The sequence below is a fragment of the Lissotriton vulgaris genome, unplaced genomic scaffold (genome assembly GCF_964263255.1).
Source record: "Lissotriton vulgaris unplaced genomic scaffold, aLisVul1.2 SCAFFOLD_219, whole genome shotgun sequence".
NCBI lineage: Eukaryota > Metazoa > Chordata > Amphibia > Caudata > Salamandridae > Lissotriton > Lissotriton vulgaris.
Window position 1 is genome coordinate 853731 of NW_028246735.1, and position 27577 is coordinate 881307.

Here is a 27577-nt window from a genome sequence, read left to right on the forward strand (position 1 = left end):
CCCGACCCACCTATACGCGGAATATCCAGTGTAGCCAAGTCCATTGATTTTTCAAGGGCATTGATGTAAATAGTAAAAAGAAGAGGTGCCATCATACAGCCTTGTCTGACCCCCCTTCTAGAGCTAAATTGCCCAGTACACCGGCCTTCCCTCGTAACCCTGACAGAGGCGGACAGGTCCTGAGGAAGATCACTTAAAAAATTGACCAAGGACGCATCCAAACCCATCTCCCGCAAAATAAGCCATAATTTTGAACGGTTAACTAAATCAAATGATGACGATAGGTCAATGAAACTCAAATATAACAGTCCCTCCTTCACGACAGTGTATTTACTTATAAGTATAAATTTAAACATTGGTCCATGGTACCCCTGTGTGCTCTAAAACCATACTGGAGGTTGGAGAGGACCCCCTTTTCTGTAAGCCAATCCCCCAATCTCTGTAAAATGACCCTGCCCAAGATTTTAACTGCAGAGTCCAACAATGAGATTGGCCTATATCAGGCGGGGTCCCCTCTATTCAACCTTTTTTAAAAATAGGAACTATGACCGAAGTGGACCAAGAGGACGGGAAACCCGCAGTGGACACTGCGTTAAACACATTGGTCAGAATTTTTGCCCAAAATTGTGGATACAGGATGTACAAATCTGCAGGAACCCCATACGGGCCTGGGGCCTTATTTCTGATTGTCTCTTTAATCGTCCTTTCTACCTCAGCCAAGTAGAACCTGACGGGCATAGCATGCCGAACAGTAGCAAAGTCGGCAAATACTGGACCCCTCTGATCTAAAATGCTTTTAAAGTGTACAAGCCAACTCTCATCCGGGATCACACAGTCCATGTCCAGATTCTCCTGGTCCGAGAAGAACGGCTGATTAATAACAGCCCAGAATTTCCTGCTGTCCCTTCTCACATCCATGGATTGCAGGTTTTCCCAAGCCTCCTCCTTAATTTGACGCTTGCGTGTTATAATTGCAATTTTGTACTCCATACGGAGATCAGCAACTAGGGCTCTATTCCTCGGTCTATGTTTAAGTGCCTTAAGTAAGGCACCGTGAGCAATTGAACAGTTTTTGTCGAACCATTTATAGGCCCTCCTGTGTGGGCGGTGTCGCCAGCCTCTAGATCTTTGGAAATCTGTTACACACTGCTACATAAGCATCAACAACATCAACTCCTGCAGCAGTGTCATCCAAGCAGACAGCCAGGTTGGCCTCAGATTTAAGTGTGAGTTCCTCAAAGAAAGCTTCTGTTACAACCCTGTTCCATTTAATCCGTCTCCCCTAGTCTGTGGTCGACAGATGCCTAGGCGCCCCCCCTCTTAAGTCATTCTGGTTCCTGAAAATTACAAAATCAACTTCCAGCAAAATCGGGTTATGGTCGCTGAAAGTTGAAGTCACTACGCTATAGACCATAGTTTTGGCCAAGAACCCAGGGGATAAAAAAATTTAATCAATAACGGTGTTTGCCCCTCTTCCTATAAAGGTAGGAGCTCTCGCCTCACCATTACCAATACCTGGTTCAAATAGATTCATATTGGAGAGGAGAACTTCGAGGGCCTCTCCCTCCTTACTGTGCTCAAAGTGGGGCACCCCCTCACATGGTGACCCTCCATAAATGTCATTATAGCAGTCCCACAAGCAAGGATGTATAATAAAATCTCCCAGAAGAACCACCTCTGGGGCAGAAGAAAGATCTTGTTTATAGACTGACAAAAATTGCTCCAGGGCGCTCAGATGCTCGTTCAAAGATGAGCCCTCCCTAGAGTTATAAAAATTAATAAGTAAAAATTTCTGCTGCTCGGAAATAATCCATTCAAGTATGAGGAAGTTCATTGAGGCAGTTTCCAGTTTCTTAAAAGCCCCTACCAAATTCAGCAAAAAAAGAACGAGCAATCCCCCTTAAGGTCTTCCCACTTATCCAGGGACTGCAGGGATGGAGAAACTAAGATACCCGTGCAATAAAAAACTGGAATAGGTGTCCCAGGTCTCCTGGAGGGCAAGAATATCATACTGCTTAATGAACTCCAGCCAAATGGGATCCGTGGCTTTAGATCTAATGCCTGCCACGTTCCAGGTCAAGATTTTGCATATGGGCGTCTGGGGTCCTACCTCAACCCTCTCCTCTACCGAGCTGCAAGGTAGTCAATCGTTCGTGTCCATTGAGGCCAAGGGAGAGAAACGATTAGTGAAACCTATCTCTACTGAGGGTGGACCACCCTGCTGAGCAACAACAAATTTGTTGGGGGATCCCCTTTCTGCCCTCCCTGACAACTCTCGTGTAGACCTTTGTTGTGTGGTATTATAAGCCTGATAGTGTGACGGGCGCAAGATGGTGCGAGGGGGCCCTTCCTGATTTATCACAATGGTTTTCCTAATTGGCCTTGTAGGCCTATCCGGGGGATAAAAAAAGCCAAGAGGGAGAGGTCTAATACCATCATTTGTCAGGTCTGAAGCATCCCAGAACAGTCTTTGAGCGCTGGCCTGATTGTTGAAATTTACCACTAGGCAATCCCCTGGAATACATTTTGGGTGACGCCCTACCCAGCTAACCTTCCTTGCCATGATGACGGTGCTTGTAATGTCTGTTCCTCCACTACTAAACTGGGAACAACATTCCCCGGCCAAAACCATGAGGTCATGGGTAGTCTCGCCTGGGCCAGCCCTTGCTGGGGGAACCCCTGTAAAAACGGGCACCAAAGGGGGCAGCCTCCGGAGGCAACTCCAGGCAACTATCCCTACAGAGAGCCGGCTTAACTCCATAGTTAATGCTCGGTGTCCCAACCCTCGTGGGCCCCTGTCCCTCCTGGACACCCCCATTAACCAGGCTTCTTTCCCCTAAAGCTTCTGGGGCCTTATTTATAGTTTTAGCCCTAGATTGAGTAACATTTAGATTTTGAGAGTTGACCAAGTTCTCCATTTGGCCTGATTGTTGTTTGAGAAAAACATACATTTTCTCACATTTGCCCAAAAGTCCCGCTACACATACATTTAGAGTGTCCACAATGTCTTTAGCAATGGCCACCAGTGTGGGTTCAAGTCTTGATGTGAACAGGTCTTCTACAATGTTACAAACATGATCCCTTATGCTGGCATCCCGATAAGTAGCCTTGCTCTGTAGATTTTTCCTCTTAGAAGCTTTTATCAAAGACCTTCACCTACGAGTATTCTTGAGGGGGGGGGCAATGGGGTTGTAACCTTTTGGGAGGGTTGAGAGTGCGGGGGACTTGAAGGAGCAATAAGGTACTCAATTGTGGAAAGGGTGTTTGCAATCACAATTGTAGGTTCCAATGGTGCACTTGGGGTATAATCAGTTTCTAATACTGGGTCAGTGTTGGCAGAACCCAGCCCCAGTTCCTTCTCAGCATATGCTATTTCCTTGCTCAAAACACCTACAGCAGAGGTCAAGTAAGAAATTATGGATTCAGATTTCCTGGGAATCTTAGCATGTTTACCTTCGTGTTCGCTCTGGCATAGCTGCTTTCTCTTCCCCATAGCGAGTGTCAGTGGGGTGGCCCAGCCCGGCCTCTGCCGTCCACGGACGGCCTCAGACGGCCCGCCCTTTGCCCGGGCTTAGCTGAGGTTCCGTGACGATTTGAACCCGTGTTTTCAACATTGTCGTAAACTCATAATTCTGGTATCAGTGAACCGCAAATGATCCATTTAGCATATCCTGGTGTTTTCACTACACTACGAGCAAGAGCACTCCTGTTATGAACACATTTCTGATCTACCCATGGCATCCATCTTAGATCACGGCAGCCATTTTGTATTTCTTGCCCTCACATAGTCAATGGACACGCAGTGACCTCTTTCACGTAAGGACACGTAAGCTTTAGCCGGCGATTCACCTTGCTAGTGACACGTGCACCTTAGGACAGAAAACGCCATGGCTGCATGACTCGGCAGAAGCTGCCTCCCCAGCCTGAGGCCAGCCCTGCTATACTGGTTCTCGTGTTCGTTGGCCTGATCATGATTAGGCGGCCGAAGCTGGTAGCCTTGCCCATTTATGACCCACAAACATCTCTTATCCTGCTTTTCTATCTTCTGAACCTGGCTCTGCTCCTTTCCTTCTGGGCCTTTATTAGGGGGAGGTAACGAAATTTATGATGAGGCGGTCCGGCTCTTGAATGAAAACTTGACATGGGATTATGATGGAACAGTGGGAACCCCTCGTTCGTAATGTTTTGACATCAGATATTGTTGACGATTCCTGTGTAATGCCAAATATTTATTGTTCAGGACATGAAGGTTTAGAAATGTACTAGTATGTAAAGAATTTGCCCCAAGCTGAAATTTTAGTATTTAAGGAGCAACCCACTTTGTACAAATCGAACAGGCTCCTAGATACTGCCCGTGTATAGTTTCTGTGACTTCTGTGTCCCTGCAGTAATAAACCTTTGGTCTTTGACGCCACCATCGAGAAGCCCGTGTTTCTGTTTATTTGTGCACCGAGACAGGTAGAACTCCGGGGTCTTCGGGTGTTATCCCTGACACCTCTGGACGGAACCAAAAAGTCCAGAACTCCAATTGGCGCCCAACCTGGGGCGACGTCATTCGGTACCGGTCCAAAAGCCTGAAGAGTTCGAGAAGCTTCGTGTGAAGATTCCAGAGGGAGGCGCCCCACTTCATCGATCCCGGCATATCGCAAAAGTGGCCCAACGTTCTCTTCCACAAGGGTTCCCGTTCTGACGGCTGCAGTGGTCCGTTGCCTTGACTGACGCCCTGTCTTGGACCCGAGATGCAGACCTTAGTACGGCGAGACGTGACGGGTTTCTCCTTGGTGACGTCTTCAGTGCCTCAGTTAAGTATTAAGTGGTTGCTAGTTGTTTGGTTACTCGTAAGGGTTTGCTCCTATTTGGATAATCCTTTTAGTTCTTGGTTTGGTTTGGTTTCGTAAGATTATCACTGGTTGTTCTAGTTACGATAATCATTTGGTTTAGTTTGGGTATCGATACATTTGTTCGCTTTGGTAGGCCTAAGTTCTTGGTTCGAGTGCGCACCTTTGTTTGTGTTTGTTTGTTCCGTGTTCCGGTTTAAAATGGTAAGTCGGAAAAATTGTATGTTGTCGTGTTTTGGTTGCAACAGGGATTCCCGGTTAGAGGACTCATGTCTGGTTCCTCCAATTGGAACTCCTCTTTATGACCTGTACTGTAAGTTTGGCGTGGGTCCTATATCTTATAATGAGGTATGGGTCCGATATACACAGAAAGATGGTGTCCTTAGTTGGCCACTGCATGGTAGTTTTGAACCCGAAATTCTTGATAACTTAGAAATGAAATTGTTTAAGAAGAAAGCCCGGCCGGCAATGTTTGATTCTTTCCGTTGTTGGCGAAAAGAATCCAAACCGAGAGAAACTAAAAAGTTAAAGAAAGAACAGAAAGAGCAAGAGTTGACTTTAGAACAGTTTGCCAAGCAGCTGCAACTCAAGGAGTCTGAGAAAGCAATGGAGGTGGCCATTAGAGAGCGTAATCTAGCGATAGACAAGTGCTATCCTGCCTTGCCATCGAGTACAGCTAAGATAGTAGAGGACCCCGAAAAGGATCCCCTGTTGTCTTACTTGTTGAGGTCACCCCCACCGTATGCATAGGGTGCTACGGCTCCACCTTTACCGAATGTGCAAGTACCGGTTGCTGGACAGCCTGGTATTCCTGCTCCTGCTCCCTCGAATCAAGCTCCTGTACCTCCTGTGGTCAATATTAATGTTCCTCCGGCACCCCCTCTTCCAGGGTTGCTGGCTCCTTTGCCTATGCCTGTACCGCTCATACCTGTTGTTTCACAAGCTGCCTTGCCTACTACTCCTACTGTTCCTGTTTTATCTGTTCCGACTGCTACCCTACTTACGGCTTCTGCTAGCATTATGACTCCGCTTTCTGTTCGTCGGAGAATCACTGACTCTGTCTCTAATATTCTATCTCCCTTCTATAAAACTTTAATTAAGACTCCTGCCTCTGACTCCGTTCAGAGACGCAGTCAGCTTCCCAGTACTGAAGAACGGGGAATATTAGATTCCACAGCTCTTAGATGGATTTCGAAAAGTGGAAGATATAGCGTAAGAGATGTATTAGATACATTTATGCAATGGAATGAACCGACACAGCGATATGTGTTTGATGAAATGTGCTCCCTTTTGCGTGAGGAATTGGAAGAGGATGACTCTGAATCAATTCTAGACGAATTAATTCATGTTCAGAAAGAATTTGCTGCAGGTATGATAGTTGGTCAGAGTATAAAGGAAGCGATGGAATTGATTTTAAGTTATAGGAACGATCCATCCCTTCGTTCACCAAGGGAGTTAGAGAAACGTAGTACGAAGCAGAATCGACAATATCCTATGAGGGAGGTTCCTCCAATTTGGCGCGAAGCTGTGCAAGCTGATGCGGTTCGTGGTATTGCAGCCGCTCCAGCCCAATTCCAGAGAGTGTGGATACACATTCCGTGGAAACGAGCCGAAGTGTTAGCAGTGAAACAGGCCTTGCCAGATCCGCGTAAGAATCCAGCCGGATACTACAAAGAGTTAGCGCAGACAGTTGAAGCTTGCGTAATGAATTTAGCGGACATTGACATGTTATTTGGCAATGTAGTACCTCAACCAATTTGGGCTAAAATTCGTAAATAAAATCATCCAGTTGCCCTAGGTGGTGATTGGGCAGCTATAATAGCGGCAGATGGTCAACAAATAGGTGGTTCTAAACCTGAACCTCTAATTGCTGATTTGCCTGGTAGAATAATCGATTTAATGAAGACTCTGATGCCAGCATTGCGCCATAACTGGGACAAGTTGTCCGCATGCAGGCAGAAAAAGGACGAAAGTGTCTCCGATTTTTTCACAAGGTTTGAAGAAACTTTCGCAGATCACAGTGGTCAGGATATGAGCACGGAAGGAGGACAGAGACTATTTGTTGATAAATTTGTGCACAATCTATTACCAGAGCTCAGTAATAAATTAAAAGATTCTGAAAGTGCGTGGGCTGTCTCTACGACTGCGCAAATACTTGCAACTGCCCAGTACTATGAAAATAGGGATACAGAGGAGAAGGAAAAGTCAGATAAGAAAACAAAAGATTTAAAAACTAAAGTTCTTTTGCAACAAGCATATCCGCCTCGCATGAATCAGACTAACACACAGCAAGGATCATATCAAAGGACAGATTATGGTTCTCAGAGACCGCAATACCAATGGAATCAGTGTGCTTACTGCAAGAAAGAAGGTCATTATAAGAATGAGTGTCCAGTCTTAGCACAGTCTAATGCTGCAGCAGCTCAGAGAGGTCGTGGTGGTTCTACGCAAAATTCTAGAGGTCGAGGACGAGGTGCTATGCCTCCACAAACGAATGATCGCCCTTCTAATTATTTTGATCAGCGAAATGGACAGTCTGCCCAACAAAATAGATCTCAACAGTATCACGTTGAAGACTACTGTGAAGCTAGTGAGGAATTTCAGCAGAGTGAGTACTAGGACAGCCATGGACAAAGAGAGGGAGTAGTATCAGTTCCAGTAGATCAGAGTGGGCCTTATGTCGCAGTAGCAACATCAGGTGTAGTCGAACCGTTTCTGTTGGATACTGGTGCAGCAAAAAGTTCTATCATACATGCGAAACTCCCTGGCGCACCTTTGTCTGGCTTAACAAATGTTTCTGTAGGTTTTTCAGGCGCCCCCGTTTACAACCCTGTATCTGGTCCTTTGTCTATTTCTGTTGGACCCCGTCAATTGAAAGCACCCTTGATTTTGACGACCGGTTGTAATGAAAATCTGCTTGGTTTAGACTTGTTAAAACGCCTGTACGCGACATTGTACTGTTCTCCGGCAGGAGTACAGCTGACATTGGGTAAGAGAATCATCTCCCCGATGTACTTGTCAATGGATGCGCTCCCACCAGAGCTGCGTTCTCTCCCTGATACTCTTTGGGCGACTGGTCCTAACGATGTAGGTCTTTTAGAAATTCCACCATATGTAGTCACTTTGAAAGCGAATGTAAAATTTCCACGAATCCCACAATACAAGATCTCTAGTGAAGGTGAACGTGCGCTTTTATTGATTGTGCAAGATTTGATCAAGAAAGATGTAGTAGAAGAAACTAGAGGGAATGTCTGTAACAGTCCTGTACTGCCGATTTTGAAACGCACTGATCCTTCCAAGCCTCCAGTCTATAGATTTGTAATCGATCTTAGAGAGGTTAACAAAATTGTGATTCCGCAGTTTCCTGTGGTTCCAGACATTACTGCATTGTTAACGTTGATTCCTGCTACAGCCACATGGTTTTCAGTTATCGACTTGAAGAATGCCTTTTTCAGCATTCCGATAGCCGAGGAAAGCAGAGATATTTTCGGCTTCTCTCTAGGAGGTCGAAGCTTCAGGTTTAAACGTGCTCCACAAGGCTATTGTGAGAGCCCGTCCATTTACAGTCAGGCATTAAAAAGTCAGTTAGATTCCTTTGTACTTCCTGCTGGTTCTGCTTTAGTGCAATATGTCGATGATCTTCTAGTGGCTGCCGATGACAAGGAAACTTGCTAAGCAGCTACAATTTCCTTATTGCATCATTTGTCTAGTTTGAATCACAAGGTGTCACCTTCGAAAATGCAATACTGTTGTCAAGAAGTGACCTACCTAGGTCATCTCTTGTCAAAGGAGGGAAGAAAGTTGACCCCAGAGAGAATAAAAGCAATTACGCAGATGAATGTTCCTACCACACAGAGAGAAGTGCGTGCCTTCTTAGGTATTACTTCATACTATAGGCAATGGATCCCAAATTTTTCTCTTTTGGCAAAACCATTGGTGGCTTTGACTGGGAAAGGTGTTCCGAGTCCGGTGCCATGGTCTGCTGAATGTCAGCAAAGTTTTTCTGAGTTACGAAATGCACTGTGTTCAGCTCCTGTGTTGGGTACACCTGACTACAGTAAACCATTTACACTCTATGTTCACGAGAGAGAAGGTTGCGCGTTGAGTGTTCTGACACAAAGATTTGGTGATAAACAACGCCCTTGTGCGTATTTTTCATCAACATTAGATCCGGTAGCCAGAGCATTGCCTAGTTGTTTGAGAGCTACAGCAGCAGCTGCAGCGTCCATTCGACAATCTGCTGGTTTGGTGATGAACAACATGCTAGTGGTCATGGTTCCTCATGCTGTGGATACACTCATGAACCGAACCAAGACACAGCACCTTACCAGTGCTAGATTATCAGGTTACGAGCTGACACTGCTAGCAAGTCATATTCAGATCAAAAGATGCAATGTATTGAATCCAGCAACATTGTTGCCGACTAGTCAGGAGTCGAGTGATTCTGAACCACATGACTGTTGTTTCAGAACCGAGGAAGAGACAAAAGGACGAATTGATCTTAAGGACGCTCCATTACCAGATCCAGATGGCACGTTGTATGTTGATGGGTCTTGCTTTAAATTGGAGAATGGTGATGTGACAGCTGCTTATGCAGTAACGACTTTGAGTACGATTGTGGAGACTGCAAGAGTGAGTCAGAATTCTGCCCAAGCTGCAGAATTGATCGCATTAACTAGAGCATGTGTTTTAGCTAAGGGAAAGAGAGTGAATGTGTTCACAGATAGTCAGTACGCGTTCGGCGTGGCCCATAGTTTTGGCCGTTTGTGGAAAGAGAGAGGTTTCATTACGTCCCATGGGACTAAGATCCAACATGGTCAGCTAGTTAATGACTTGTTGGAATCTCTAACCTTGCCGACTGAAGTTGCGATTGTGAAGTGCAGTGCTCACCGAGCAATCACGGATGATGTTGGTCGTGGAAATGCTTTTGCTGATGAGACCGCTAAACAGACAGCTAGAAATATGATGAGTAGAATGTATGTTGCGACGTCTGCAGGATGGATTTCTGAGTCTGGAATGTGTGAGGATACAGTGGAAAGTGTGAAAGAAATTCAGAAAGAGGCGACTGAAGAGGAAAAGCTTGCATGGAAAGAGAATACGGGTAAATTGGACTCGAGTGGGTGTTGGATTGATTTGTCAGAACAGCAGCGTTGGATGTTGCCTGATGCGTATGTGCTTGCAGTAGTAACGATGGCGCATGGAGCAGCGCACATCAGTTCTAAAGGGATTTGTAAGATGTTGGCTCCAGTTTGGAAGAATGATGGGATTAGTAAATGTGCAGAGAGAGTGGTGAGAAATTGCATGATATGCCTGATGCATAATCCTGGCAAGGGAATCCCCACACCCGCTGGTCATTTCGCTCCCCCTTCCTGCCCCTTTGAAGTGATCCAGTTAGATTTCATTCACATGGATCGTTGCAATAATCTAAAGTACGTCCTAGTGGTAGTCTGTGCTTTTTCCAGATGGATCGAAGCATATCCACTAAAGGACAATACTGCCTTGTCCACTGCCAAAATCCTTCTCAAAGAATACTTCCTCAGGTTTGGCATGCCACGGATTGTATGGTCAGATAACGGAAGTGAATTCATAGGGAAAGTTATGCAGAGTGTGTGTGCCGGCTTAGGGATAAAACAGAAGTTCCACAGTGCGAATCACCCCCAGTCTGCTGGTTTAGTTGAGGGTTACAATGGCACCCTCAAACTAAAACTTGCTAAAATACAGGCCTCCACGGGTTTGTCCTGGCCCGATGCACTACCTTTGGCTCTGTTATCCACAAGAGCGACAGTACATTCTCGAGTAGGACTTAGTCCTTATGAGATTGTATTCGGTCGACCTGCGAATATTTGGGGGGTACCTAGACCAAAGGAGTTTAAGCAGCTGGAATATCCAATGTTAATTGATTACCTTTTTGACTTGACTGCTAAATTGAGTCTTATTCACCAACAGGTTTTCGATGCATTGCCAAAGCCACCAGAGAGTCCAGGTCATCAGCTGAAACCGGGTGACCAAGTGGTCATCAGAAACTTTGGACAGACGAGAAATCTCCAACCCAGATTCGTCGGACCATTCCAGGTCCTGTTGGCGACGAGGACTGCTATACGTGTGGCTGGCAGAAAGAACTGGATCCATGCAATGCACGCTAAACGTGTACCCCTTCCACTTCCTTACAATAACTGGGGGAAGAAAGGAATCGGTGCCTCTGAAACTGAACCTGTCCCCAGATTTATTCCTTTCAGCGATGCAGAACTGATCACTGATTCACCAAACTCTGGCTCCCCTTCTGAAACTACTCCTTTGAACTCCTAACATTTGTCCTCTGCATCAAAAGAACATTTGCCATCTGCGAACCTGAACATTGTCACATCTGCTGAAAATACACTGTTTCCGGATCAAACAGCTCCAGGAAAATTGAGATACAACTTACGATCTCACACGAAGGACAAATAAAGCAGGAAACTGCCTATTTTACATATTTGAATTGTGATACATTGCCTCCAGCCAGGAAGTTTGCTAATATTTTGTATTGTTATATTGTTTTAAATTGCCTTGCCGTCTGGGTAGCCGTAGGGTCGTGGCTGTGTGCCTAGTTGAATCTGCGGGGGTCAGACACAAGGTCGATCTTTCTGTTAGTTCTGGGAACTCCCAGGGCTGATAGAGGCATTTTCAACTACGTACACATCATCAGTGGTCGCGAGCGGTTGTAGAAGATGGAGCTTCCTGAGCTGCACCGAGAGAATGTAATTTATGTTCGCAGAAATAGACTTTACAAAATTCTTCATAGCAAATGCTTTCTGATGCAATGTGCAATTACATTTTTGATTGTTTTAATGACGTTGGTGGGTGGAATCGTCTTTTGTATGCATTTAATTTTTACACCAGTAACAACTACAGTACCTCCCCTTGATCCCGTTTCTTCTACTGTTGCTTCTTATCATTCTTTTCACTCGTTTCCTGAACACGAACAAGCTCGACGCTCAGAATTCATTAATAACACTTTTGTACAGCTCTTGCATCAACACCAACTGGTAGTTAACACAACAGACTGCTGGGTGTGTGGTTTGATACCCCACACTATGGATAAAGGCATTCCGTATCTAGTCTTGCCTTTTAGCTATAATGGATCATTTCAGGCCTTTCAGACTATTTTTGTCTATGCCCTTGAGACCTATCCTCCGCGTCCACCACGTTCCACTAAATATAACTCTGCCAATAAAGCTTTAGTCAAGGGAATCATTGACATGATTAAAGACGTCAATAACACCCCATCTTACCCGAGAGATGAATTACGGGTATATTTGAGTTGGAATTCCACAGAGTATCGCATTAGTTTGGGTGAAAGCAAGCGTAAGAGCTCCGCTCCAGGCGGGGTCGTACCTCACCGAGGTCAAGTCTGTTTGCAAGGAAATGGGAGAAATCCGAGAGCTCAGCTAGGGAAGAGTGAGTTCGTTGAGACTTACGTGTTTCCGTCTAACTCTTCCCCTGCCTTTCTTACTGCTAGGGGTACCTACTTCATCTGTCAAGACAGAGCATATACATGGCTGCCTGCTGACTTTTCAGGTTCATGTTATATTGCTCGACTGTTACCTCCAACATACACTGCTTCTTCAGATTATCACAAGACCAGAGTAGCAAGAGGTGTTTTCAGCAAGGAAGATACCGCTGGTCAGGAAGTTGGAGACTTCTTCAAAGGTTTCCTTCCATTCTGGGGGCCTATGGCCAATAGTAGAAATCTACGTCAGCTAACACGGGTAGTTGAATCTACTATTACAGAAACTTCTGGTGCCCTTAGTAATTTAACAGCTGAGCTTCAGGCGGATCGTCTCATGACGTTGCAGAATCGTATGGTTCTAGACGTAATACTTGCAGATCTAGGTGGGGTATGCAGAATGATCCAATCGAGCTGCTGTGTTTTTATACCCAATAATGCTCCGACAGTATACAAAGCGATCTCTAAGCTACACAAGATTTCCGACTCTATTCACGTAGACAAGGGAAACTGGTCCTTAATGGAGTGGCTTTTGAACCTGTTATCAGCGTGGGGATGGAAGGTTCTGATGGTCGTTGGTATTATCCTAGTATTCCTATTCTCGTGCTGCCTTATTATCCAATGTGGTCCCGCTCTATGTAGCCTCTGTGCTGCAACCTGTTTCAGAAAGCCACCTGCGTTTGGAGACAAGGTACGAGAAAGGATGATGATGCAACAACATGTCACTGACCTGATGAGCATCGAAATAGGCTCTGACATAGACTGAGTAATTTCCTATGTAAGGGCAAAAGGAGGGTGTGAGGTTCCGTGACGATTTGAACCCGTGTTTTCAACATTGTCGTAAACTCATAATTCTGGTATCAGTGAACCGCAAATGATCCATTTAGCATATCCTGGTGTTTTCGCTACACTACGAGCAAGAGCACTCCTGTTATGAACACATTTCTGATCTACCCATGGCATCCATCTTAGATCACGGCAGCCATTTTGTATTTCTTGCCCTCACATAGTCAATGGACACGCAGTGACCTCTTTTACGTAAGGACACGTAAGCTTTAGCCGGCGATTCACCTTGCTAGTGACACGTGCACCTTAGGACAGAAAACGCCATGGCTGCATGACTCGGCAGAAGCTGCCTCCCCAGCCTGAGGCCAGCCCTGCTATACTGGTTCTCGTGTGCGTTGGCCTGATCATGATTAGGCGGCCGAAGCTGGAAGCCTTGCCCATTTATGACCCACAAACATCTCTTATCCTGCTTTTCTATCTTCTGCACCTGGCTCTGCTCCTTTCCTTCTGGGCCTTTATTAGGGGGAGGTAACGAAATTTACGATGAGGCGGTCCGGCTCTTGAATGAAAAGTTGACATGGGATTATGATGGAACAGTGGGAACCCCTCGTTCGTAATGTTTTGACATCAGATATTGTTGACGATTCCTGTGTAACGCCAAATATTTATTGTTCAGGACATGAAGGTTTAGAAATGTACTAGTATGTAAAGAATTTGCCCCAAGCTGAAATTTTAGTATTTAAGGAGCAACCCACTTTGTACAAATCGAACAGGCTCCTAGATACTGCCCGTGTGTAGTTTCTGTGACTTCTGTGTCCCTGCAGTAATAAACCTTTGGTCTTTGACGCCACCATCGAGAAACCCGTGTTTCTGTATATTTGTGCACCGAGACAGGTAGAACTCCGGGGTCTTCGGGTGTTATCCCTGACACCTCTGGACGGAACCAAAAAGTCCAGAACTCCATAGCCCGGGATGCTCCCGCGCGCGACTCGCGGGGCGAGAGGCGTTCCCTCCAGTTAAGGCGCCTCCGGGCGCGTCGATGTCGTCACAGCTGCGTCTGCAGCCTGGGCAGCTGGGTAGTGTAGTTTACCCGGCGGCGGCGCGATGTTCAGCACGGCCAGGCAAGGTTCCGTGTCCCTCACGGAGATGTAGTGGAAGGTAGATGCAAGGTGTAAGCTGTTGCCCTCACGGCGTACTGCTCTGAGTGAGCTGTGACCCCCGAGAGCTTTCGGCGCTCCCTCCAGTTAAGGCGCCTCCGGGCGCGACGATGCCGTCACAGCCGCGCCTGCAGCCTGGGGCAGCTGGGTAGTGTAGTTTACCCGGCGGCGGCGCGATGTTCAGCGCGGCCAGGAAAGGTTCTGTGTCCCTCATGGAGATGTAGAGGAAGGTAGATGCAAGGTGTAAGCCGTTGCCTTCACGGTGCACTGCTCTGAGTGAGCTGTGACCCCCGAGAGCTTTCGGTGCTCCCTCCAGTTAAGGCGCCTCCGGGCGCGTCGATGTCATCACAGCCGCGCCTGCAGCCTGGGGCAGCTGGGTAGTGTAGTTTACCCGGCGGCGGCGCGATGTTCAGCGCGGCCAGGCAAGGTTCCGTGTCCCTCACGGAGATGTAGAGGAAGGCAGATGCAAGGTGTAAGCCGTTGCCCTCACGGCGTACTCATCTGAGTGAGCTGTGACCCCCGAGAGCTTTCGGCGCTCCCTCCAGTTAAGGCGCCTCCGGGCGCGTCAATGTCATCACAGCCGTGCCTGCAGCCTGGGGCAGCTGGGTAGTGTAGTTTACCCGGCGGCGGCGCGATGTTCTGCGCGGCCAGGCAAGGTTCCGTGCCCCTCACGGAGATGTTGAGGAAGGTAGATGCAAGGTGTAAGTTATTGCCCTCACGGCGTACTGCTCTGAGTGAGCTGTGACCCCCAAGAGCTTTCGGCGCTCCCTCTAGTTAAGGCGCCTCCAGGCGCATCGATGTCGTCACAGTAGCGCCTGCAGCCTGGGGCAGCTGGGTAGTGTAGTTTACCCGGCGGCGGCGCGATGTTCAGCGCGGCCAGGCAAGGTTCCGTGTCCCTCACGGAGATGTAGAGGAAGGTAGATGCAAGGTGTAAGCCGTTGCCCTCACGGTACACTGCTCTGAGTGAGCTGTGACCCCCGAGAGCTTTCGGCGCTCCCTCCAGTTAAGGCGCCTCCGGGCGCGTCGATGGCGTCACAGCCGCGCCTGCAGCCTGGGGCAGCTGGGTAGTGTGGTTTACCCGGCAGCGGCGCGATGTTCAGCGCGGCCAGGCAAGGTTCCGTGTCCCTCACGGAGATGTAGAGGAAGGTAGATGCAAGGTGTAAGCCGTTGCCCTCACGGCGTACTGCTCTGAGTGAGCTCTGACCCCCGAGAGCTTTCGGCGCTCCCTCCAGTTAATGCGCCTCCAGGCGCGTCGATGTCGTCACAGCCGTGCCTGCAGCCTGGGGCAGCTGGGTAGTGTAGTTTACCCAGAGGCGGCGTGATGTTCAGAGTGGCCAGGCAAGGATCTGTGTCCCTCACGGAGATGTAGAGGAAGGTAGATGCAAGGTGAAAGCTGTTGCCCTCACGTTGTACTGCTCTGAGTGAGCTGTGACCCCCGAGAGCTTTCGGCGCTCCCTCCAGTTAAGGCGCCTCCGGGCGCGACGATGCCGTCACAGCCGCGCCTGCAGCCTGGGGCAGCTGGGTAGTGTAGTTTACCCGGCGGTGGCGCGATGATCAGCGCGGCCAGGCAAGGTTCTGTGTCCCTCACGGAGATGTAGCGGAAGGTAGATGCAAGGTGTAAGTCGTTGCCCTCACGGCGTACTGCTCTGAGTGAGCTGTGACCCCGAGAGCTTTCGGCGCTCCCTCTAGTTAAGGCGCCTCCTGGCGCGTCAATGTCGTCACAGTAGCGCCTGCAGCCTGGGTCAGCTGGGTAGTGTAGTTTACCCGGCGGCGGCGCGATGTTCAGCGCAGCCAGGCAAGGTTCCGTGTCCCTCACGGAGATGTAGAGGAAGGTAGATGCAAGGTGTAAGCCGTTGCCCTCACGGCGTACTGCTCTGAGTGAGCTGTGACCCCCGAGAGCTTTCGGCGCTCCCTCCAGTTAAGGCGCCTCCGGGCGCGTCGATGGCATCACAGCCGCGCCTGCAGCCTGGGGCAGCTGGGTAGTGTAGTTTACCCGGCGGCGGCGCGATGTTCAGTGCGGCCAGGCAAAGTTCCGTGTCCCTCACGGAGATGTAGAGGAAGGTAGATGCAAGGTGTAAGCCGCTGCCCTCACGGCGTACTGCTCTGAGTGAGCTGTGACCCCCGAGAGCTTTCGGCGCTCCCTCCAGTTAAGGCGCCTCCAGGCGCGTCTATGTCGTCACAGCCGTGCCTGCAGCCTGGGGCAGCTGGATAGTATAGTTTACCCAGCGGCGGCGCGATGTTCAGCGCGGCCAGGCAAGGTTCCGTGTCCCTCACGGAGATGAAGAGGAAGGTAGAAGCAAGGTGTAAGCCGTTGCCCTCACGGCGTGCTGCTCTGAGTGAGCTGTGACCCCAGGAACTCCTACTCTGCATCTCATTAGCTTTAGTTGCTGGTGTCATCTGTGGCGATGTTTTTTGTGGATGCTACCGCAGGAAAAGGGGTGATATCGGCTGTGAGCACCAGCTTGTGAATGGTGCGTAAAACTTATCACAACATCTGCTGCACTAAAGTTGCGATAACTCGGCGATACGTCCTTGAGAATATGCCCCTAGGTATTTTCTATCACAGCTTAGCAGTGTGTGCGAGGCTAGAACATAAACCGTCACCAGCTGAAGGCCACATCTCCTCACTGCCACATAACATTTGCCTCGATACCCATGGCTGGAAGGCGTTATTTATGCCTGATCCAATATCTGAGTTTCTATATTATCTGACGTCCGATTTTATCTTATCCTACTTTTTATTTAGAAAACAATGACAGGTTTTTCAGACATTAAAGTAAGAATTGGACAAGACAATCAAGCAGCAAATGAGCCAACTCCTTTACCATAGTGACACTGTTAACATTTATAAACAATCCTGCACAGCAGGGACTTATGGTGCAGGCATTCCTGATATTTCTAGACATCTCAAATACTGCTCACGTTCTAGTACAGGAAATGTATGCCACTGTAAGCCCTCTAAAGGACGTCACTGTTAAGAAGATGTTTTGTAACTTGTGCCCTGTAATTTATACCCATTGCAAAAGGTTGTGTCATTTATATTGAACAGATTAAATAAACATGGGATTCAAAACTTAGAAATCACAGAAGCGGGAATACTTTTTTATGCCTATTATAAGTGAAACTCCGAAGAGCTACAGTGAATGGGGGATCCCCATCTCACATGAAGGAAGTACCCAATATTACAACAAAGGTTTCCCTTATACTGTAGTAATTGTTTTTTTTGAGTGAGTCATGAAAAACAACTCAAAGATCCAGGTATTCTGAGCCCTGCCATGTGTGCTAAAATGATACACTGTCTGGGCTGGCCCCCCTCAGAGTTGCAGCAGGAGCTGGAACATAAACAGCAACCGGCTGAAGGTCACTTCTCTCTGCAGTTGCTCCGACTGAGGTTTCTGCCACCAGCCTCCATGACGTCTGCCTCAATATCCCTGGAGGGAAGCTTCTATTTAGCTAAAGTCTGATATCTGATTTTTATAGTATTTGATTGCTGATTATATCAAAATGAGACAAATGCTCATTGTTGCAAATGCACTAATGTCGATCATCATAGTGAGAAGATATTGATAACATTTTGATACAATCCTAGACAGCAGGTGCATATGGTGCCGACATTTCTAGTATTTTTTCGCAGCTCTAAAACTTCACGCTTTCTAGAAAAAAAATGAAAAAGACCAAAATTAGCCCAAAAAGTTGAAATTGTAGCGTCTGAAAGGACAACGTGATGGAAATAGGAAAGTCTGAATGGGATTGTCCCAGGTTTCCTGACACATTCCCCAACAGCTATGAGCCACTGCGGAGCTCCTGATGGACCTCTCCAGGATCATTGCATGCTGACTATAGGTAAATAAAAAGAGTTTTCAAAGCCAGAAAGGGATACTGGAGCAGCAGCCTTTACCTCTTGGGCTGTTCTGGCCAGACAAAGTCAGTGTTTCTACCATAGCAGAGGGTGGGATCTATTTGTATCTCATGTCGAGCTCGATCCCGGAAAGGGAGGGAAGCCCGGAGTTGACCCTGGAGGTTCTGCACGCGGAGCTGTGAGATTGGCACCACCCGCACCCTGTGCTGCGCCATCCAACAGGCGAGGGGAAGTCGAAGAGCGACTGTGCTTCTTTGACTTCTTCCTGTGCTTCGACTTCCCTGACCCCGAGTGCAAAGACAACGACGAGGAGTGATGATGATGATGACTCCGCGACCGGTCCCTCGACCTCCCACGGGACCAGGACCTGGAGCGGCATGGAGCCAACTGCCCAGTCTCGAGTAACTTATGGGACCGCTCCCGCAAAGTCTTCGGGCATCCCTCTTACACCAGGTGTCATACGACTCAATAAAGAAGTTGACAAAAGTCGCAAAAAGATTAGTAAAAATTGTACTAGAGGTACCGCTCTTCCCTGATCTGCGCTGGCTAGCGCAAAAAAAGAAAGAACTGATGTCAGCGCACGAGTGCGGCGTCTAAGTAGCTACCGCAACGTCATCCCGGCAACCACGATGCAAATGACGATCGCGGAGCTGACAGACGCCACCTTCCGACGTGCAGGGGTACTGCTGACGAAAAAACTTTCCAGATCCAGTCTGGCGCCTGGGGGTAATTCTAAGGTAAGGAATCTATAACTAACATGTTTCTTTCAGATTTACTTTTATATAAGATCTATTTATGATTGCTCAATTTATAAACTTACCTCTTTCTTTAATTAAATCACCTATAAGAGAAAATTTAGAGAAAACTAATTTAATTTTGTTTTCAGATGTGTAAAATATTTCATCATCAAATACTTTATTCAGAGTTTTCAACCATAAAAGTACATAAACATATACAGTACATATGCAAAACTAAAGATACACAAACTCGATTTACAACACGGTGCTGTGTCATGCCATTAAAAAATTTAAATGATCAATGGAAGTGTACCTTTAAAATGTAATAAATAAAATATTGTATAATTAGTTACAATTGGCATTTAAAAAGATATGTAGTTAAAATACAACAAATAAAGGACACCGATGCTAAGGGTCATATAACAAATACATAGGTACTGGGAGACTGAGATAAAGAGAAAGCATAATCCGAAAGCCAATCACTCCAGCACCCTGTATCTGATGGACCTGCTCTAAGGAAGGTACTAGGATACCGCAAAGCAACTGAGAGGATACTGTACAGAGGAACCGTGTGGCAACCTCTAGTAGACGGCATCCAAATTGCTTCCAAAAAGCGATGATCCATGTTTTTCTTGGCCAGGTATAACCAGAACAGAATAAAATAACGTTCACTAGTGACTCATCTGGCTGTTGGCAAACTGGACACACAGTACTTATTAAATTTAAATGGTTCCACTTTGATAATAAAGACATTAATGGTAAAGTTTCCAGGAGGGATTTAAGGTAAAGGGACTTTGCAGCAAATGGGTTAATAAAATCCAAGAAGGGTTTAAATTGAAAATCAAGGTTAAAATTAAAAAAAAGAGAACTAAGCAACCCTTTGAACACATTCTGGAATTTGCTGGAATTTACATGGTCCCAGAATGCATCCTTAGGTGTAGTCTTGAATAGATAGGTCGGGGATGCCGAGTAGGCCCATGGGTTCCCTAAAGGCGATGTGTACTAGCAAAATTTGGACAAAAGATAACCACTTAATTTCACCATGACTGTGCAGTAATACTAGCTCCTCCAAGGGTCCACGATGGTCGGCAAGATCTGCATAGTGTTTCAACCTTCTCCAATAATGTAACTACCTCAGTTAGGTCTCATATGTCTTTGAATTGAGGCCCGATCTCGTCTTAATTGTATTAGCGGAGTATTATACGGGAGGTTAGTCAGTGCTCTCAAGAATGTATTCTCCTCTACCTCAAGTTTAGTCAGACTCCAAGTGCCCCATACTTCGGCCCCCTACAGGGCACTGCCCTTGGCTTTAACCCTGGACACCTAAAGGGGGGGGGGGCGTGGCTTTGAAGCCAACGATGGCGGACGCGTGAGTTGAAAGCTCCGCACCAGCCAGGTTAATTATCCTGAATATAGATGACTCCACCAGGTACCGGCGGCGCAATGCTGGGGGCCCACATCACGAGAACTATTAGAGGCTGCTGGCGTATGCTGACCCCGAGTACCTGCTGAGAATTTCCAAACAATCGTAACCAAGTGGAGATCGCTGCAGTAAAATGGCGGCCTGAGGAGAAACGGACTACAGAACATCGGATGGAGTCACCCGTACCGGCTGGCAGCGGTGACCGGCAGGCATATCCAATGGCCTGGAGGCACATTAAAGTAAAACGGACTACATCTGAAGTTGGTGTGATGCCGAGGCTGAGTTTGGGACTGCGAGATCGGCGAGCCTTGAAGTGCGCTCAGACATCACACGGGAGCTGAAAGCCCACAACGGGGAGCAGCGCTGCGGTCTCAGTGAAGAGCGGTGAGTGAAGTACAGGCACCGGGAGGATCGTCAGCCTTGGGGTGGCGCATGAGATGAGAGCTTAGCTGCGCAGTCAGAGAATTGGTTGGGTGCGCCATAGCTTGAAGAAAATGTAGCGGATAATAGACCGGCGGCCCACAGTCGGTGGGAAGCGTATGCTGGCTTGTGCAGAGCTTGCCGAGATCCTCATGGTTCCTGAGGCCTTGTGGAGTGGGGGGAGTCAGGATCGAGGAGCAGGGCCACCTGGACCTGCCTGAAGATGGCTAATATCAGACCTTCCCCCAGCAATTGAGAGGGTTGACAATCTGCACGATTGAGAGAGGTGTTGCTGCTCGACTTTCTCCCCTCACCGTGATTGGTGCCGTTCCATGAGAAGGGGGTTCCGTTCCCTGCACCGCCACCACGAACTGCAAAAACGGGTGAGCTTGAGTACCTTTGGGTTGGCCAGTGAGGTGGAGGAGGGACTATCCTGGGGTGAGTAAGTTTGGAAATTGCATGAAGTACTTTTCTGCAGGATTTGGGCCCAAATTGTCACCCGTCGCCCTCCGCTGCTCATAGTCTTACTTGACGTTCCAGTCTGAGTGGGACAGACACACACAAACTGGCTGCTGTCTTGAGGTGGGACTGTTAAATTGCTCACCCTTACCCAAAGGCCCCCATGGACTAAAGGTCATTGGTTTGTATCCATCAGGGCGCTGTGTCGACATCAAATAGGGGTACTAGGTAGGTTGGAGTACACTTACTCCTGCGCATCAGACCCTCGCTGCACAGGTCGGAGACTTGACAACCAGAGTCAATGTCCTAGAAAGGCGGACAGAGGATGCAGAAGGACGCATTAGGAGGAACAATGTAAGGGTCCTTGGACTTCCGGAAGGAGTGAAAGGATCGGACATGGCCCAATATCTGGAGACATGGCTCCGGGAGGTAGAGGCGCCTGAAGGACTCTATACTTTGGAGCGTGTGCACAGAGTGCCAGCCAGATCACCGGCTCCTGGGTGGCCACGCGAGCTGTGGTGGCCAAATGTCTCCATTTCTGAGACAGGAACCTACTGTTAAAGAAAGCACGAACAGCTCGGCCCTACAAAGTGGATAATAACAAGGTGTTCCTATTCTCGGACTACACCATGGAAGTCCAGAGACTCCATACCTCCTTTTTGGAAGTAAAAAGAGCACTGAGGGTTGAGGGTATTCAGTATGCACTGATGTTCCCGGCTAAACTCAAAATAATGCTAGATGGGAAAACTCATTTCTATGAGGATCCCAAGACGGCCTGGGAATGGGTTGAGGCCTACAGAACAGAGAGTAATCCCAGACCGCGCTCGAAACACAGACCTGAATCGGTAACTCACGAGAAATGACTGAGGAGACAACAGACGATAGACCACAATGAAACCAAGTCCTTCTAAGACAGCAATAGAAAGAGCAGAAGCACTGAAGGCCATGTCTGTCATGATACGAAGCAGAGACGCCTCCCTGGACAGGGACTCGGAAGCGAAATATAGAACTGAGAACTCTGAGACTGATGACTCACACGTTGATAGTGGTTCTATGCCTGTAGTGACTCCTCAAACGGCTGATGAGCTCATGTGACCTGTGATAAGTTTCTCTCTTTCTATTTTATGTTTCTGCTCTGTTGGGGAATGGTTGGGTGGGCATCTGGGTGGGCGTACCTGGGTGGGGTTAGAACGGCCCGCCAGGCTGTGACGCCTTCTTGCCTCTTTCACTATTAAATAAGCTGAGAGGGAAGACCACGCTTCCCCGTAGGCACTGGTGCTAGTATCCTAGTGCCTTAACTGCCTGTTGTAGGTAACTGTTATGCAGTATTACTGTAAATTTGGGAAGCTGACAGTTGTCAGACCGCTTGTGGGTTGGGGAGTTTTATGGTTGGGATTGTTGCTATACACCGGATGATCTGGCATGATTTTGTGGGCGGATGGGGGGTGGAAGGAAGGTGCTGTACATGCTAATGGCTGGCAATGCTGATTGAGTGGAGGAGTATAGATTTCTAACTTGGAATATTAGAGGTATGGGTTCATCCTTGAAACGCTAGAGTATCCAGAATTATATCAAACACAGGGGTGCACATGTGGTCCTCCTACAGGAGACGCACCTTCCGGAGATCAAGGTCACTAGACTCAGACGTAGGTGGAGAGGACAACTCTTTAAAACCACGTACTCGGCCTTTGCAAGGGCGTGTTAATATGGATCCACCCGAGGGTTCCCTTCTCCCCCACTCAGAAAATAATAGACACAGAGCGGAGGTTCGTAGTTATCACCAGCACTTTAAATGGGAAAGAGATAGCGGTATGCAGTGTGTATGCAGCTAACTGGGAGCAGCTTCCCTTTCTCAAAGCATTTATTGGGTAAATTGGCAGGAATATCACCTGGAAACTTAGTAGTGGGAGAAGACATCAATTGTGTGTATGATGTGGAGTAGGATCGATCGACTCCTTCACTACAGCTGGACTGTGGGATGGGGCTTGCTGGACATTTGGAGGTTACAAAATACACAACGCAGATAATACTCCTATTATTCACATTTATATGATTTACACACAAGATTGGATATTGTCCAATGTGGTGATGGGAGGAATATCTGGGTAGATCCCTTTCTGGTCCTAGTCCCCTACTCTTGCGATTTACACCCACCCCTGAGAGGATTCCCATTCCCTTGTGGTGGTTGGACCCAGCGTTGTTGGAGGATGATGGTTTCCGCCAACTCCTTTCTGCAGCTTTGGGACACTACTTTGCCGAAAATCAAGAGACAGCAAGCTCCCCATTAGTGGAATGGGAAGTGTTTAAAGTGGTGATCCGGGGACACTGTATGGGACAGAAGGTGGGGATCTGATGGATGGTGACCCAGGAACTAGATGAATTAGAAGGACAAATCCTGACACTGGATAGGGAAATTGCAGGTGATTCTTGTTTGCAGGGTAAATTGGCAGAAGTGAAAAGCCTCTATAATTCCACATGGGATAGATTGAGGGCATTAGACCACAAAACCTACCAATTGAAAAAACACATGGAGGGAGGTAAAGCTGGACGTTTGCTGGCCTGGTTGATTAGGCCGGAAAGTAAGGGTACACCTATCCCCATTATAACGGAGGCCCAGGGCCAGATAATTTCCTCTCCAAGGGCTATTAAAGCTGCGTTTCATACCTATTATGAGTCGCTTTATGGGTTGCTGGAGGTGAGCCGGGAGGGTGAACCCCTTTTATATCTCGAAGGCTTGAGACTGCCAAGCTTAGACCGCAACACTGAAAACTCGTTGGCACTACCAGTTACAGCGGGAGAAATTAGAAAGGCTATCAGAGATATGGCTAGAGGGAAAACACCGGGACCCGATGGCCTCCCTGCTGAATTTTACGCTACTTTTGTAGATATTCTAACCCCAAAACTAGCACAGGTGTATGCCATTGCACTTAAATAACAGCTACTGCTGCCCTCAATTAATAATGCCTAAAACCAAAAACACACATGCCCAATTGACTGAGTTTCAACTACTATCCATGTTAAATTTGGATTTTAAGATACTGAGCAAGGCGCTGGGGACTAGGCTCTTGCCTCATATGAGGTGCTTGGTTCATGAGGACCAAAACGGTATTATTCCTACACGATCCACGTCCAACAACCTTCGGCGACTGTACCACGTCATGTTCCATTCGGATATAGGGAACTTCCCAGATGCATTAGTAATTGTGATAGATTTGGAAAAAGCTTTTGATTCTTTGCGCTGGGATTTTTAACTAGCAGTAATGGAGAAAATGCAGATGGGAGAAGGATGGCAGAAGTGGATTTGTCTTCTATACACAAAACCTTGAGCACGTATGCGTACTGGCCACGTAATATCGACTCCGTATCTTATTCATAGAGGCACCAGACTGGGATGTCCCCTGTTGCCCCAGATTTTCCCACTAGCGATGGAACCACTGGCGGAACACTTTAGACAAGAAGGGAGTATATTGGGGATCCCCCTCGAAGGGCCGAACACATTATATCGCGATATGCTGATGTGTTAATATATTTGCGGGTTGACCTCAGTGGGATCCACACAGCGATACGCATATTGGAAGAATTTGCGGGACTCCCTGGTCTACGCTTGAATCGGCAGAAAACTTCTCTGTTACTGCTGCACCCCGCTCTCCCGAGGCCACCAGTATTACCGCCTAGCCTACAATAAGCTTTGGTCTCCTTCAAACACTTGGGGATACAAATTTATCACACACAAACTGATTTATTTGATAGTAATTTAGGGGGTGCCTTGAGAAGACTTCGGGCAAATGTGGCCTTGCTGGCGTACGCTCAAACTTCCAGTGATGGCTCGCATGGCATTATCCAAAATGGTAAAACAGCCACGACTTTTATATTACTTTGTAAACCTGCCAGTTGTGGTGCCCAAACACTGGTTCCAGACTCTCGATGGGATAATGCGGGATTTGGTGTGGGATGGTGGTAGGAAGAGAGTGTCGCTGCAGACCATGAGGCTCCTGTTGGCGGGCGGACTGGGGGCCCCTGACTTTGAGGCCTACTATCTGGCGGCTCAGCTTCAGTAGCTTGGTATATGGTTGGATGGGAGAGACCTGTCTACATCATTGTTTGCCCCTAAGACTATACACATGTCTCTGCTCCCTAGGTTGCTTAATTGTCGTCAGAGAATTGATCGAATGGGCGTGTTGCTCTTTGTGGCGGTGACTTGCTAGGATAGATGCATAGCACGTTCCAAGGGAACCCTGCTCTACGCACCCGGTATTCCACTTACAGGTATCCCTCAGGTGGAAAGAGGTCCTCCTCTTACTGACCGACAATTGGTGGGATGGGAAGAGGCGGGCATACGGACAGTTGGTGATTACTACGGAGATGGCGAATTGCTACCGTTAGATGAGTTTCTTGAGTATCACAAACTCCCACCAGTACAATTTTTAAACTACCATATCATTTGAGGGGCGATGACAGAATTATGGGTATATCAGAGAATGAACTGGGTACCCACCCCACCCTACAGGCACTATTGACTCTGGGTTTGGCAAGGCATTTGGTTAAACTGGCAATAAGGGAACTAGCTTCACCATTATTGCCTAGACTGCTAGAGCGATGGGAGAGCATGCTAAATAGACAATTGACTGAGAAAGAATGGGGGAGGGTTTTGGGCGGTCCAAAAAAATATCCCGGAATACAGCTTTTAAACTAGTGCAATTTAACATTATACACAGACCTTACCTTACCCCACATAGGTTAAATGTGGTATATGGCACGGAGGACCAGGTTGTGCTTGGTGCTCACAACTGGATGCAGACTTCGACCATATGATTTGGTCCAGTGGGCAGCTAGTAGACTTCTGGTGCATAATTGTGGGTATGTTTAATGGTGTCTTCTCTAGATCACTAGCGTGTTCCCTGGAGATTTGTCTGCTGGGATTATTTCCGAGACCCAAGCCACAGAGAATAGGGCATAGGTTTATAGACTTCGCTTTCATCCTGGCCTGACTACGGATAACTCTTGGGTGGACAAAACATGCCCCGCTGGTGGTGGTTTGGGAGGAGGAGGTTACTCGCTGGGCTAGAGCAGAGGAACAAGCTTCGTTCAAGAAGATAGGATTACAAAACGGCATAAACCGCAGGCAGAACCCTGGGCAGATACGGTAAAAATGTGGGAACAAAGACACACACCGGATCAGACCCAGATTTCATCCTCGACCGACTCGGACGGATAGCTAGAAGTATTTACTTAGATACCATGACTCTTCACTTTCCCCTATGTATGTTGGGACCTGCTTCCCCCGCCCCTCTTCTGTTAGACACTGATGGAGATTCTTTAAATGACAATAGTATTTTAAATGCACAGACAGAGGTGGTTTAGATTTAGTTGTAGTTGAAAGTTTGTTTTGTTTTGTATGGTTTATCTTTTTTTGAATGCCGTCTTTTATCAGCCTGGCACTGATTGAGCGTATACTGCAGAGATGGTAAGGTAGACAACAGCCATATGTATATGGGCGACAAGATACAAAATGAGATGTTCACCAGCTCCCCACTGAATAGGAGTTAATAACAATTGACTGTTACGAAGATGCTTGTATCCGCCAGGAATTCTTGCCTCCAGTAATATTGTTTGTGTATGCGATGCTGAGCTTAAAACTTAACATTGCCTTGCAGGATGCACCTGAAATATTATCCTAGCTGTAATCCAAACGTGCTGTAGTGAACGTGCTCTTCTTCAGTAACTGTGCTGGTTTATGTATAACTGCCAATAAAAAAAGATATTTTTTTTAAAAAAACTCCGGACACCTAGAATACTGGAGAAATACACCTGGTCCTGGATATCCAATAATTTCTTAAAATTGCAGCCGAGTGCGGAGTTAAATTTAGGCTGCTCTTCTCAACATGTGGTTAAAAAAAAGAAAAAGATCCATCTATTATTGCTCAGTTTATTAACTTACCTGTTGCTTTAATTAAATCACCTATCTGAGAAGCTATAGAGAAGACTAATGTAATCTTGCTTTGAGGAAGTGCAATTTATTTCTACAATGCCCACTGGTGAAACTAGACAGACAAAGAAAACTCAGAACGAGTAGCATTATCTATCTAAGGGGATTTTCTAAATATTCTAATTTATTTTTGAAACATTATGAAAATGTGATATTCATAAGATATGTCTGTTCATATAGTCATAAATAGTTTATATGTTTGACCTATCACATTTATGATTATTATACTTTTGTATAGCCCTTCAATTATTGGCATGGCTTGTTGAAGTAAATGACAAAGTTGTCTGTCACTATAGTAGTTAGGGTGTTTGTAAAATAGTAATAAATTCAATGTAGATTATAAAAATGCTTCAAATATATGTAACAAACAAAATGTTAATGATGAAAACCTCAAATTTCATTTGGAAATTCTTTCTTTAGATGTAC

General features: G+C 47.1%; 1 protein-coding gene across 22 annotated transcripts in view; it reads right to left on the reverse strand.

Moving 5' to 3' along the window:
* The window catches only part of LOC147665764 (butyrophilin subfamily 1 member A1-like), a 594753-nt gene that overhangs the window by 286539 nt on the left and 280637 nt on the right, over positions 1 to 27577 (reverse strand). For 16 of the 22 annotated variants that reach the window (XM_086949515.1, XM_086949510.1, XM_086949511.1 and 13 more), the window contains one exon: positions 18947 to 18967. The exons of the other annotated variants lie outside the window; for them this stretch is intronic. In XM_086949515.1, the coding sequence (XP_086805641.1) occupies positions 18947 to 18967 (21 nt within the window). The remainder of the gene's footprint in view (positions 1 to 18946; positions 18968 to 27577) is intronic. 22 annotated transcript variants of the gene reach the window in all.